General features: G+C 48.0%; 1 protein-coding gene across 2 annotated transcripts in view; it reads right to left on the bottom strand.

Annotated features, from left to right (window-relative positions):
• Positions 1 to 11,650, bottom strand: part of ASAP2 (ArfGAP with SH3 domain, ankyrin repeat and PH domain 2) — a 120,739-nt gene extending 109,089 nt beyond the window's left edge. Inside the window, exon 1 of one of the 2 annotated variants that reach the window (XM_069975706.1) lies at positions 10,796 to 11,650. In XM_069975706.1, the coding sequence (XP_069831807.1) occupies positions 10,796 to 10,921 (126 nt within the window). In that variant the 5' untranslated portion in view covers positions 10,922 to 11,650. The remainder of the gene's footprint in view (positions 1 to 10,795) is intronic. The other variant, XM_069975708.1, reaches the window with a different exon arrangement.
• Between the last annotated feature and the right edge of the window lie 3,328 nt (positions 11,651 to 14,978).

Genomic DNA, 14,978 nt, shown 5'->3' with positions numbered 1-14,978 from the left:
TTCAGGCATGATGGGAATTGTAGTTTTGCAATAGCTGGGGGGGCTGCAGGTTTGTCATCACGGCCCTAAGACTATATGTCCTGCAAAATTTAAAAAAAACAAAAAAACACAAATAAAGTAAAAGGCAGTAAAATGGTAATTTGTTTTTTTTAATAAAAAGCCAGCAAAGCAGCAACAGCAGTAATAAAAGAAAACAAAAAACATCAGTGTGATTTTAAAGGCCATTTTGGTATATATACGCTGATATGAAATATACCCTCCATGGTTACAAAATTAGGCCCCGTTCACACTGAGCAAGAACGTCGGAATTCCCGCCTTTCTCAGTGTGCTGCTTTGAGTGAAGGAGAGGGCGGGTGCTCCTCCGTTGCCGCCGCTCGCCCCTCAAAGAAATGACATGTTGTTTCTTTAAGCGGAGACGGGAGGAAGCGGACGCACGTGCGCCCTCTCCTTCAGTCACAGTGAGACCCTGAGCACAGCAGGATTCCGCGGTGGAGCGCTCCGCCGCGGAATTCCGAAGTTCTTGCTCAGTGTGAACGGGGCCTTAGCATTAAAACGCTTCAAAACCACATCTTGCTAAAAAGGATGCACTTGGGATACAGGCTGGGGGAGCCCTTTAGTGAATCTATCAAATATAAATATAGATCGCAATTACCCTGACAGAATATGCCTGTGCATTCTACAGCGGAATCCACCTGGCCATAGAATGGAGTCTATGGGACGGGCGGAGATGTGCATGGGAGCGAGCTACGGAATCCACAGGAACTTCGCACGGATTCCTTAGTGTGAAGCCACCTTTAAAGTGAATGGGCTCAACATGGGTACACTGCAGTGTCAGCATACCTTATATAGAGTAATGTGAATTATGCTGACAGATACCATGTCGGCAGATTGCAATAAGAAACTCTTGGCCTCTTATAAAGGAATGGTAGCCTATAGCTACATTTAACATATGCACCAGATGATTTTCCAGCACACACATTAAATATATTCTAGGTTTAAATGATGGGCCCCCACAGTATACACTGGCATACCAATCCACCAAAAATCCCAATATATACCACATACATACATCTCTTTTGTATTAGGACACCAGCCCAGGTGCAGATTTCAGATATAGATGTCTCACATTATATGAATGGAATTTCTTTAAATCCTGTTGTAGCATCGTAGGCCGCAACGTGCCAATGTGGGCCGCAACAACAACACAAAACTGCTGCCACTGTGTTGTGTAAGTATATTACTACTATGTGCGGGACTCCCTGGCACGACACGCTGAGCAGCTGCCACCAATACAAGAGTGTGGCTGAATATTAACTGAGTTTATTATTTGGAGCTGCGCTCTGTGAGGCATCTGCTCCGTCTACCAGGACAATGCTCCTCACATCAGATGCCGTGGATGATGACAGTACAGAAGATGATGGAGTGTAGTTATGGCAGCACAAGACTTCTCAATGTGATATAATGAACTGTAATGGGTCATTTCCTACAGTGCACCACCACGGCCATGTTCACAGTGTGAGGCTTCGAGGTTATCTTGTAGTGAAGTCACGATGACTGGATGGCAGAACACCACACTGACATCAATGGAGCCCTGTGCCAGAGCTGTCCCCTTCTCTTTAAAAACACCAGACTATCATTATTTATGGATAGTTATTATGGTGCATTTACACAGGCAGATTTATCTGACAGATTTTGGAATCCAAAGCCAGGAATGGATTTAAAAAGAGGAAAAATATCAGTCTTTCCTTTATGACATGTTCCCCGTTTATAGTCTGTTCCTTCCTTTGGCTTCAAAAATCTGTCAGCTAAATCTGTCTGTGTAAACACATCATTAGTGTTTGGGTTCGACAACATTCTTCCTAGGCCTGAGAGGAAAACAGGGATACAGCCTATGGCTGTATCCATGTTTTTCAGGACTCCCTAGGTCGGCACCAAACTTCTCCAGACGTCGGGGTTCAAAAGTAGAGCATCTGGCTTCGGAGAACGTTGCCAACCCGAACAGTTTAGCTAATCTGCCCAACACTAGTAGTTATTTCTGTTTCTGGGAAATATGGGTGATGTACAATTGTGGTATATACTGACATACACCCCAGCTTACCTTCAATGGATCCACCGATTTCAACGGACCAAACGTAATCTACTAGTGACCATGTCTAATACATGGGATCCATAATTACAGATAGTACAGAAAAATGTGGGCAGTATACAGATTGCATCCGTGCCCTGTCCATATTTGCAGATCGTTTCCCTAGCAAACCCCTGTTTTGTGACATTATTTCAAGCATTTAATTTTTTAAGCATATTTCGCTTTTTTTTTATGGGGGGGTTGCCGATCTGAAAATACAAATTCCATTGGGCAGTGTAAAAGGAGACTACATACATTCGGTCTAATGAAATGAATGTATCCAGGGTGGGTATGCTGTTGCATACCTAAACGTATGTGAGCCTACCCTAGATTTGCACACATTTAAAAAATATATATTAATCTTGTTTTATTTTTTTATTTATTTTTCCTATAGGAAAGCAAACAAAATATAGAAACAAGAAAATATAGAAACTTTGCTTTCCTCTCCGCACTCTGGTGTCCTCCTATAGGTCTCCGGTGTCCCGCTGATCACAGCCGACTCCACTCTGGAGACAAACCTCTCAGCCAATCATTGATGGGACAGCACTGAGGCCAGTGACTGGCTGAGCGGGCTGTCACTACCGATAAAAGTTTGGAAGCAGCTGCCATCAGTAGGGGACACCAAATTCCCGTAGGAAGACACCAGGGGAGTGCAGAGAGGTAAGCACAGGCTCTTTTCTGTTCTCAATATAAAGTTTAATAACACCGGAAAACTCTGTTAACTTGATGCCAGTATCACCCTATATTTTAAATACAAATTCAAGACAGCAAGTGACATTTTTTGCTGTGTGGAATAGCACAGAGGTCAATGCTATTTATATATATATATATATATATATATATATATATATATATATATATATATACACACACACACACACACATATATATACAGAAAGAGAGAGAGAGAGGGGATATGAAGGAAACTACATAACTTATGCACAGTTCCTATGGTCCTAATAAGCACATAAGTCTTCCGTTGAGATAAACCTGTCTGGAACCAAATCTAGCGTGAAGAGAGCAGTACGCAGGGGTCTTCATCCAGCTTTTTTAGAATAATAAAACAGCAAATGCGGTGATAAGGGAGGAGGAAACGTGTCACTGCCTGACAGATCTGCTGGTGAGGGGTCTGGGAAAACTCGGGTGACAACCACTGAGAGAGCTGTAAGGGCGCATATACTAGTTGTCACGTAATGTTCCCAGGCTGACTTCTCTTTATTTTCCCAACTATACATTATACATATATTCCATTTCCACACTCACACAGCAACCTTGGCAGGATGTCAGGCACACGTGACCACACCAGACCCTCTCTCCTGCGGATGTTATTTCTGGTCCATGAGCTCCATTCTATACAATCCTTAGGTAGAAAAACAAAACATGATGACACATGACAGCCGCCGCTGCCAGGGAAAAGGCCTAGAAGCGTGGACATCACCCAAACTTTAACCCTCAACTGCTTAACTCTTCAGAATTCAGGGATATAAACTGCAATAAAGCAACAACAGTCTGCTACAAACATATGTGCGAACAGACGATTAAAAAAAAAATTTAATTAAAAACTGATATTCTGTGAAAGCTAGTGGTAAACAATCACTATATGGATGGTATCGGCTAATTTCCCATTGACTGCAATGGAACGCATTATTATTTTGCAAATACGGACGTATTTTTTCTCAAAATTACGGATGTATTTTACAGTGTGTGAAAACTTAAAGTTGCTTAACAGACTGCGGTGTCATTGGAAAGATTTCAAATGCCCCCATATACTGTTATTTGCCCCCCAGCTATTAGATATTCCTTAGACCTCATTACCTATCAGATATTCGCCAGACCCCCCCCCCACCTATGAGATATATATTATATATATATCCCCCCACCCATCAGATATTTTTTAGACCAACCACCTATCAGATATTCATCAGACCCCCCCACCTATCAGACATTCGTGTTGGAAAAACAAACAGCTAAGGCATAACATCTGTTTTCCATCTCATATATAATGTATGATAAGACAACATCACATATGACCGATACACTCACACTGACATGTTATATTGTAAGGGGACTATAAAAACGTTCAGCTGCACGGTCGCAGTGACAGCACCAAATAAAACTTAACATGCCCCAAGTCATGGAGCGGGTGAATGAGCAGATCTACAATAGATCAGCAAATACTGACTCAGTCTTCGTCACACAGTGCCCGGAGGCACCGGACTAGAAAACAGTGAGGACAAGGGAAGAGCCAATCTGTGGGGTTATATAAATCGACCTCCACGTGTCAGGATATATGGCGGATCAATACACCATTAAAAATATAGTTGTGTCACTTGTGCAATTTACTCATCTGGCAATTCCTCAGCAGATACTGAGATCTTCACTCTCGCTAATAGAAAAGGGTATGCTCCTCTATGATAGCAACATGTCCCTTTAACACCAATTCTTAAAGGGATGTGCTGTTTAAGTAAACTTCTCTATGGCCCGGTTCACAATACGATTTTCCAATACGTTCCACATATATACTGACTACGAACTGGCACAGACCCCATTGACTTTAATAGGCCAAACCTAATAAACTAATGACCATGTTACGTTAATTTCCAAAATGTAAACATGTACTTTCCAGGACTCAAAAGCTTAGACTGTTAAAGTCAATGGGGATCATTACGGTACGTGCATCTATATATGTAGGCATCCCATTATGACGGGCTGCCACTAGGTTCACATCATAGTTGTGGAACACATACAACTGTGATGTGACCCTAGCCTAAACCACAACTTGCTGGTGATCAGCTGATCATTACAGATCAAGCAGCTGATACGTTTACATTCAATGGGTAACTATGTAAAATACAAGTCACTTCCAAAAACTTTTGACATGTCAAAAGTTTTGATCGGTGGGAGTCCCGATGTTCAGACCACTACCAATCACTAAAATGAGTAGGGGAATAGACTTACCATTAGAGTCTCAGTTAGGGTAGGTTCACACTACGGAATCCACGCACATCAGTTCCAGCAGATTCTGTGGTTCGTACCAGTTCATGGCGGCGCACATATCCGCCTGTGACATAGACACTGACATGTCTATTCTTTTGGCGGAATGCGCAATCGGCCCGGCCATAGAATGGTGTCTATGGAGCTGGCGGATATGTGCGCTGCCGTGAACGAGTACGAGCCACGGAATCCACCGAAACTTATCCGCTCGGATTTCGTAGTGTGAACATACTCTTACATAAACAAATACAGGAGAGAACTCTCCCGGCTCTAGTAAGTGACTGGTCGGGGTATGAACATTCAGACTTGAAGTGATCAAAACATTCAACAAGTCTAAAGTTTTTGGAGGTGACACCTCAGGCTGAAAGCCTGACAGGGATCTATAATACTTCCAGCTCTAGCCATTAGACCCATAGCTGGGATGTGTCTTGTGGCTCTAATAAAACTGGACTAATAGATGAATCCCTAGCAGAAGAGGACCCCATCTATGACATCCATACGGCAACAATCCTTAGCTGCTGAATGTGAACGGCATTCTGTGTAAATTCTGTAAGTGACATCTGTGTAAATTCTTTGCCGGGAATTTTCTCTACAAGTAAACCACATCAAGAAGGAATGCCACCAAGCTTACAAGTGTGAACACAGGCTAATATGTGTCCACAATTACAGGCAAGCTGCACACTTTATTCTTCTCCCCTTAAGGAGGCCGTACACCTGGTAGGATTGCCAGCTGCCTTTTCAGGATGTGACTTTAGCCAGGAGAACTTTGAAGTCCGGGGGGGGGGGGGGGGGGCAGTATTATTGAGAGGGGGTTTCCAATATTTCAACAAAGTCAGACTGTGTGAAGTACCAGAAACTGTATATCCTACCCCTTTTAAAATACACTTCTTTTTTTCTGTAAGATTTATAGGAACTTGCACTCATTAATGTCAGTTCTATAATCATCTGACATGCTGCCCATGTTTAGATGGCACCGAATCTGAGTCCTGAGACCAGATGCGATCACAGTCCAAAATACAGCCATAGGCCATATTCACACAACGCAAGTTCCGTACTAATCACGGCCATTGTTGCAATGCTGCCGGGATGATCTTTTCTGACACCGGCCATTCCATGACCTGGCCGGGTCATGGAACGGCCGGTCTCATACTACGTGTGAACATAGCCTCAGGGGGGATTCACACGTTCCATACACCGTAAAATACGGAAGAGGTGCTACGGAACGAAGTTCGGAGCTACCGACAGCCTAACTCATTATGATACCGGGAGCGCTGAATCAGTTTACATCTTCACGCTACAGTACTGATACAGCCGCGTGGCTGTATCAGTACTGTAGCGTGAAGATGTAAACTGATCAGTGCAAAGATTGTGCACGATGTCGGCTGATCGTTGTCTTTCAACAGGCTGAAATTATATCGATCAGCCTTGTAACAATCTGCTGTTGCTCCGTGTAATAGTAACGGTGGCAGCAGACTGCCGCTGTCTCCTATGGGCTGCCCAGACGATCTGACAATCACCCGGGCAGCTTACCCGCTCCTCCTCGCTTGCTGCAGTTTTTAAAGGGGTTTTCTAGCTGGTTTCTGCCAGAAACAGCGCCACTCTTGTCCTTAGTTTGCATGTGGTATTGCAGCTCAGTATTATTGAAGTGAATGAAGCCTAGTGTAGTACAGCACATCACCCGGGGAGACAGGGGTGGTGTACTTTTTAGAAGAAAGTAGCCATGTTTTTTTTAATCCTGGATAATGCTAAGAATGGATTTAAAGGGCAGGAGAATTTTCAGTCTTTGCTTTATACTTGTCCTCTATATATGATCCATTCCTTTGCCTTCAAAGTTGAATAAAAAAAAACATTAATATGTGAACACACCAGTCACAGCCAAATTTTCCATGTTCCATGTTGCCCTGTGCTTGGATCTCTTGGCACCAACGATGGTGACTCCTACCCCTCTGCCGATGATGCCCCAATGGTGCCCATGCCACCTTCAGTCTACCAACACCCCTGGTTGTTCCCTCTAGTGCCCATAGCTACTACCCAAAAGACTGTAGATTCCAAATGTTCTGTTCCTACAAACCTCCATATACAGTAATGCATACAGAAGTTCTGAGAGTTTCGGTAATCTCTGGAGCTAGTATATAGGGTTTCACTCTCCACCATCTGGTATTGTCTGGAGCTAGTACATAGTATAATTTACCCATCATTGCATGCATGTGTATAACCCAACACTATGAATGAATATTACGTATCTCACAAGACTACCTCTCTAGCAACATAGTCTATATTAATCTGCTACCAATACTGCACACCCTGATCCGCTCTACCGAAACCGTGCGGTAATTGCTGTATAAATCATAGCCGGTATAATAAAGCCGGCTGGGTACTCAGCACGGTGTTTGCTAGTCTCTCTGCTGAGCAGGCAGAACCAAGGGAACGCCAAGACCTGACGCTCTGAATAGGTGTTTTACAGTTTTATGAATGAGATAAACCTCTGAACAGAAAACACAGCTGGGGCTCAATGTCAGAGTCAATGCCGGTGACTCCGTGGGGTTAATGACATCCGGCGTGACAGACACAAGACGAGCCTCTTCTCCTCAGAGCGGATGATAACATTTCACTATTCGAGGTCACTTGTCACTTCATTTATGATAATAACGCTCGCCTATTAACCAGCGCCGCATACAATTCTGTCTTAAAGGGAAACACCACCTTTGCACAGTGTTTTAGAATTACATATGATAGATGTCACCCATCTATCCCAGACTCCTGAGGAATAAATCTGCACCTATACGTTATGGCCTTGTTAGGTTGGGCTTACACAGAGAGATTTATCTGATAAATTTTTGAAGCCAAAGCCAAGGACAGACTATAAAACAGAGAACAGGTCATAAAGGAAAAACTGAGATTTCTCCTCTTTTCAAATCCATTCCTGGCTTTGGCTTCAAAAATCTGTCAGATAAATCTGTGTAAACGCACCATTTATAGGCAATTAACCGTTCCTGGGTACGCTTGAGTTATCATTGTGGGCCGTATTGCCCTATGTAACCAACGTGCGGCCAACAATGATGAAGCTAAAGGGCCACATGAATGATCTGGCAATCAATCCTGCAGCCTGATCACTCAATCGCGTCTTGTGAAGGCTCAGCAAACAATCACCTGGATCGCACTTGTTATCTGCAGCCCCTCAGCCCATCTACAAGAGTCTTTACGCATCCAGAACAGGAAAATGTACTTGTCTGCAAAAACTGGGTGACAACTTTCTGATTGCTTTAATGTCCACCATACCGGTGGTCACACCAAAACCAATACAACATCATGTTCAGGCGTCAGCAGTCACTAACTTCTACATGTAGGGTGTGGCATTATTTAAAGGGATTGCCTGGTTCAAGAAACCTATTTTTTTATATACCCTAACAGTAAATTCTATGTTTATATCCTGGTTCTTTTGAAGAGCAGTTACAAAGAGTGTCTCCCACTCTGGAGGACCTGCTCTGTCCAGTACTAAAGAGACAACCCACTGATTTACATGGACACTATGTAATACTTCATTTCACCTGTGGTGGAGCTGTAGGGAAACTGAACACTTACTGCCTGGTTATCAACAGCTGATTGTTGGAGATACTTTGGGAACTTTTAGGATCGTACAAAGTGGATAACCCCTTTAAGGCATACACCATACATTTGGACATCTATGCAGGCATCAGCCTACATCAGGTTGTCAGGTGACAAATTATGGACCCTACCCTCTGCAGGGTGTCAGGTGGCACATCACTGGGCATATCTCTGTTCTGTCCCATAGTCCACATACCGGTCAGTCATTCACACAGACGCTGAGTCAGTATCCATGTTGTACAATGAGTCATGCACAGGGCAGTATATAGATGTGCTCCTCATATACAACGCATACAATCCAAGGACAAGTTACAGGACATGTTGTCACCATTGATACTGTACACAGATTGAGGCTCTCACGCTGTCGTGGAACTACTACTCTCAATGTTTCCTGTAAGCTAGACCCCCGAGATATGGTACACCACATAGAAGACCCATAGAATGAGACAGTATTTCCTTGGCGCTCCCATGACAACACTTCTTTCTCTGGTCACACAGTGGTCACTGCACACCCAGCCTCCAGTGATGATGTTCACTGCGGTGGTCATATACTGTAGGTCACCATCATTGATGAAGACTGTAGTGTGATCAGAGAAGTGTTGTCATAGGAGCGGGCTGCACCCTATGCCCCCATTACAGATGCAAACTCCACCCTGACTGAGGGTCTGGTGACAGCTGTCAGTCAGGGTCATCAGACTCCCCACTGGGTTGGGACCAACACCTGTAATACGGACACATAAATGCGGAGGTATTACACAGCCTGAGGCTACAGCTACACTAAGGATTCAAGGACTAGTCACAAGAAAAAAAAAAATAATAATAATCACAGGAATTCTGAAAGCGGCTGCACCAGCTTGCCGCCCTACAAGAGAAGTGATAGTGAGGGTAGTGAGCTTGGCACCTGCTTTAAAAAAAAAAAAGGTCCAAAGTAGAAACCCCCTTTAAAAATTCCAGCATAATTTTTGACATTATTTATAAAAAGACAAAATGACAGTTCAGACAAGGCCAGTAAAAAAAAAAGGGCGGAGTCACATTTAAAGGGGAAATCCATGTCCAGATGATCATCTGATAGATCCACAACCCATGACACTGCTGAAATCTGTGATCAGATTGTATAAGATTGTCACTATAGAGCAATCACGCCCCTTTGGCACGGCTCGGAGATTTCTGCACAAAGACAGACCAGCCAAGCCGGAAATTTTACATGAATGATCTCCATACTGAGGCTCTATAACTACAGCTCCCATCATTCCCTGACAGCTAAGAACCCCTATCCTTCAGATATCGGAGCATGAGGGGAGTTGTAGCCTGGTAATAGTTGGAGAGCAACAAATAGGGATTGCTCCCCCCAATCAGTAATGCAAGGATGCATGATGGGAGTTGTAGTTTTACAACAACTGGAGCCGCTGGCACAATGCACAGACCCTCAGTATTTAACCTGCATCAGTCCTGCCCCCCAGCAGGTCAGGGTCCCCCTATAACACTGCCCCCCCCCCAGCAGGTCAGGGTCCCCCTATAACACTGCCCCCCCCAGCAGGTCAGGGTCCCCCTATAACACTGCCCCCCTCAGCAGGTCAGGGTCCCCCTATAACACTGCCCCCCTCAGCAGGTCAGGGTCCCCCTATAACACTGCCCCCCCCCCAGCAGGTCAGGGTCCCCTTATAACACTGCCCCCCCCAGCAGGTCAGGGTCCCCCTATAACACTGCCCCCCCCCCAGCAGGTCAGGGTCCCCCTATAACACTGCCCCCCCCCCCCAGCAGGTCAGGGTCCCCCTATAACACTGCCCCCCCCCAGCAGGTCAGGGTCCCCCTATAACACTGCCCCCCCCCCCAGCAGGTCAGGGTCCCCCTATAACACTGCCCCCCTCAGCAGGTCAGGGTCCCCCTATAACACTGCCCCCCTCAGCAGGTCAGGGTTCCCCTATAACACTGCCCCCCCCCCCCAAGCTGTGGATCTGTGCACCGAGGTCTTGCACAGCTCTTGCACGCTGGCAGCCGCTCTTGCACACTGGCAGCCGCTCTTGCACACTGGCAGCCGCTCTTGCACACTTGCTGCTGCCCAGGACTTACCTCCTCTATGGCTGCCACTGTGTTCCTGCACTGGCTCAGCCTGGTGGTGAAGTTAGAAGCGGTGGGAGACTTGTAATCCTCATTGGTCTCTGCTATAAATTCCGACACACTGATTAGATCCGGCATGGTGATGGTGATGATGGTGAAGAGGAGGAGGATGAGGAGTGGTGCCCGGGGAGCTGCCAGGAGGGGGCACACACCTCTCTATCTGCCGCCCGACTACACACTCAGCACCGCAACAAAGCCGCTCCAGCGTGCAGCACAAGTGCGGAGAGTGCACCGGCACACAGCACCGCTACTGACAGCAACAAAGGCAGCAACTCCAGCGCCTCATACACACACGGGCGGCCGGTGACAGCGGCTAACAAGCGTGCCCGGGACGGATCCCCAGCGGTAGCAGCCGCCGCTCCATGAGTCCGTGATCCCCACACTAGGGCAGTGGCTGCTGGCTGCACCTCCCAGTGTCACCACTCCTCTCTGCCAGGTTCAGCCCTGGGAATAGCCCCGCCCCGCTCTCACTCTAGACACGCCCCTCATTGGCATATTATCCCGGGTCAACATTCCAATATAACCACGCCTCCTCCGTCAGTGCTTCTATGAATAACTAGCGAGCCACGCCTCTATCCGACTATAACCACGCCTCCTTCCCAGGGATAACCACGCCTCTAATTGGTATGAATCCCAGTTCCTGCACATCCCTTACATAACCACGCCTCTTTCCCGGCTAACCCTCTGTAGCCACGCCCATATTCAAATCGAAACTTCAGACTAACTCCACGCCTTCTCTTCAGACTAGCCACGCCCCCTTTGTAGCCGCGTCTTTTCTGGAGAGTGTGTACACCGCGCGACAGCTCCGGCTTCCTCCTTCCTGTCTTCTCCCGTTCCCCCCGTTGTGGCAGCCACCGGTTTCCCGCCTATTACTTATCACAGTATACACTTCCTTGCCCTCCTGTTCCGCCCCCTTTACCTTTGGCCGATACCCCCCCCCTAGCCCCACCCTCCTGGCCAGGTATATCTACGTCACTAACTGTAGTCCTGCCCCTTGGTTTACTGCAGTGCTCCCCAAGCAGGGGCTCTCCAGCTGGAAAACTACAACTCCCATCATGCCCTGACTGCCTTGCTTATGAGGGCATGATGGGAGTTGTAGTTTTAGGAGCTACAGGTAGGAGAACACAGACGTGGAGGGTGAGAGGGCTCTCCTGTAATCAGTAGGGCATGGTGGGAGTTGTAGTTCTGCAGCTGCTGGAAGAACCACATGTTGAGCACACAGTGGCACCATGAATGGAAATCTCTTTTTTTTTTTTACAAACTTTATTATCATACCACAAAGAAACAGACATAACTTTTTAAGTAAAATAGAAAGTCCTTTAAAATCTTTAAATCTTCAGCATTAAAGTGGACTTATAATTAATCTACAGGCGGCATGTTATATAGGGCAGGTACAGCTAAGCAGACATATATAGTTTTGTGGGATAACGTCATATAAATCTCTGCTTATTCAGGGCCAGGCAGTCAAGTGGGCGGTCCTACTCAGTGACAGCTGTGCATACAGAGAGAGAGAGCTGTCAGTCACTGAGTAGGACTGCCCACTTGACTAGAATAGAGCGGTGGTCAGCCATGACTACCTATGGTCCTCCGGCTGTTGTTAAACTACAATTCCCATTGTTATAGCCTCGAGCTTTGGCTAGTAAAGCTCCTATTACACAGGGCAATCTCCAGGAGCAAGTGAGGGCCGACCTGTCAGGTCAGCGCTTGCTTGCTTCTCGCTCTCCCGCTCGCTGCCAGCGCTATTACCTGCGCCATCGCACATGTAGGCTGATCGCTGCCTTTTATTACATGTGATTATCGGCCGTAATGGCTGATAATCGGCCAAATACATCCAATTGTCGCCAATAATCCAAAAACAGCCAAAAATCGCTCTGGCCTCAACTTATAGTAACAACTGGAGGGCCATATAGTGCACATAGCACTCCATCCCTCCACCACATACACCCCCCCCCCCCCCCCCAACATTCAGCAGTTATTACTTATCCTGCAGATGGCTGATTATTGGCTACGGTAACCCTTCTTTAAAGGGATGCTCCCCTTTAAGGCTAGAGCTACACATGTTTTCCAGACCAACAACTGACCAAGGGCAGGCAATGGCTAGAAAGATTTAAAGTGGTATTCTAGGAAAAATTTTACTTTTCTCCTATCCTGTGGATAGCGGAACCTAGTCCGACCTCTGTACCCCCCGCCAATCTTCGTATCGGGTCCCCGGCTTGTGTATTATAAATAGGGCCGCGGGCAGGGGCGCCGCAATCATGAGGCGACCTGAGTCGTCTGCCTCAGGCGGCGCCACCAGCTGTCTTCATGGGGGCGGCATTCAGTGGCAGATTATAATATGAGCGGTTCGGGCGGCCGCCCACATTATAATCCGCCACTGATCGTACCATGTACCGGAGTCCCCCCGCGCCCGGACAGCATCTGTAATGAGATGCTGTGAGCAGGGGAGACTGTATTCATAAGCGCCGCGCTGTAATGAATCAGCCGCGCGGCGCTTATGAATACAGTCCCCCCCGCTCACAGCATCTCATTACAGATGCTGTCCGGGCGCGGGGGGACTCCGGTAAATGCATTCCACGTCCGTGATCCGTCAGGATCACGGAACGTGGGAATGCAGCCTTAGTCCTCCGGCTGATGTGCGGCTGCCCGGGGTGTCCCATCCTGTCTCCGGCAGCGCGCGCATCAGAGATCCCCGTGCGCCGGAAGTCACAGCCACAGGCACACGGGGAGCTCTCTGATGCGCGCGCTGCCGGGGACAGGACGGGACACCCCGGGCAGCCGCACATCAGCCGGGACCAGACCAGAGAGGCTCGACGGGGGAACGGATGGCAGGTGAGTTGTGTGCTGTTTTTTGTTTTTGTTTTATCTGCTGTGCAGGGGGGGGGGGGAGAGGGGGACCATCTATAAGGTAGGGGGGGAAGGGGACCATCTATAAGGGGGGGGGGGGAAAGAGGGGGACGATCTATAAGGTAGGGGGGGGGAAGAGGGGGACGATCTATAAGGGGGGACCATCTATAAGGGAGGGGGAGAGGGAAGAGGGGGACCATCTATAGGGGGGAGAGGGGGACCATCTATAAGGGAGGGGGGAAAGAGGGGGACGATCTATAAGGTAGGGGGAGAGGGAAGAGGGGGACCATCTATAGGGGGGGGAAGGGGACCATCAATAAGGGAGGGGGGAAAGAGGGGGACCATCTATAAGGGTGGGACCATCTATAAGGGAGGGGGGAAAGAGGGGGACCATCTATAAGGGAGGGGGGAGAGGGGGACCATCTATAAGGGGGAGAAGAGGGGGACCATCTATAAGGGAGGGGGAAAGAGGGGGACCATCTATAAGGGGGCATCTATAAGGGAGGGGGGAGAGGGGGACCATGTATAAGGGGGGGAGGGGGACCATCTATAAGGGAGAGGGGACCATCTATAAGGGGGGGGGAGAGGGGGACCATCTATAAGGGGGGGGGAGAGGGAAGAGGGGGACCATCTATAAGGGGGGGGAGAGGGGGACCATCTATAAGGGGGGGGAGAGAGGGAAGAGGGGGACCATCTATAAGGGGGGGGAAGAGGGGGACCATCTATAAGGGAGGGGAAAGAGGGGGACCATCTATAAGGGAGGGGGGAGAGGGGGACCATCTATAAGGTAGGGGGGGAAGAGGGGGACCATCTATAAGGGGGGACCATCTATAAGGGAGGGGGAGAGGGAAGAGGGGGACCATCTATAGGGGGGGGGAAGGGGACCATCTATAAGGGAGGGGGGAAAGAGGGGGACCATCTATAAGGGGGGGACCATCTATAAGGGAGGGGGGAAAGAGGGGGACCATCTATAAGGGAGGGGGGAGAGGGGGACCATCTATAAGGGGGGGGAAGAGGGGGACCATCTATAAGGGAGGGGGAAAGAGGGGGACCATCTATAAGGGGGCATCTATAAGGGAGGGGGGAGAGGGGGACCATGTATAAAGAGGGGGAGGGGGACCATCTATAAGGGAGAGGGGACCATCTATAAGGGAGGGGGAGAGGGGGACCATCTATAAGGGGGGGGGGGAAGAGGGGGACCATCTATAAGGGGGGGGGGGAGAGGGGGACCATCTATAAGGGGGGGAGAGAGGGAAGAGGGGGACCATCTATAAGGGGGGGAGAGGGGGAC

The sequence above is a fragment of the Dendropsophus ebraccatus genome, chromosome 6, assembly GCF_027789765.1.
Source record: "Dendropsophus ebraccatus isolate aDenEbr1 chromosome 6, aDenEbr1.pat, whole genome shotgun sequence".
NCBI lineage: Eukaryota > Metazoa > Chordata > Amphibia > Anura > Hylidae > Dendropsophus > Dendropsophus ebraccatus.
The sequence above is the reverse complement of the archived record's forward strand: the minus strand, read 5'-3'. Positions and strand labels throughout refer to the sequence as shown.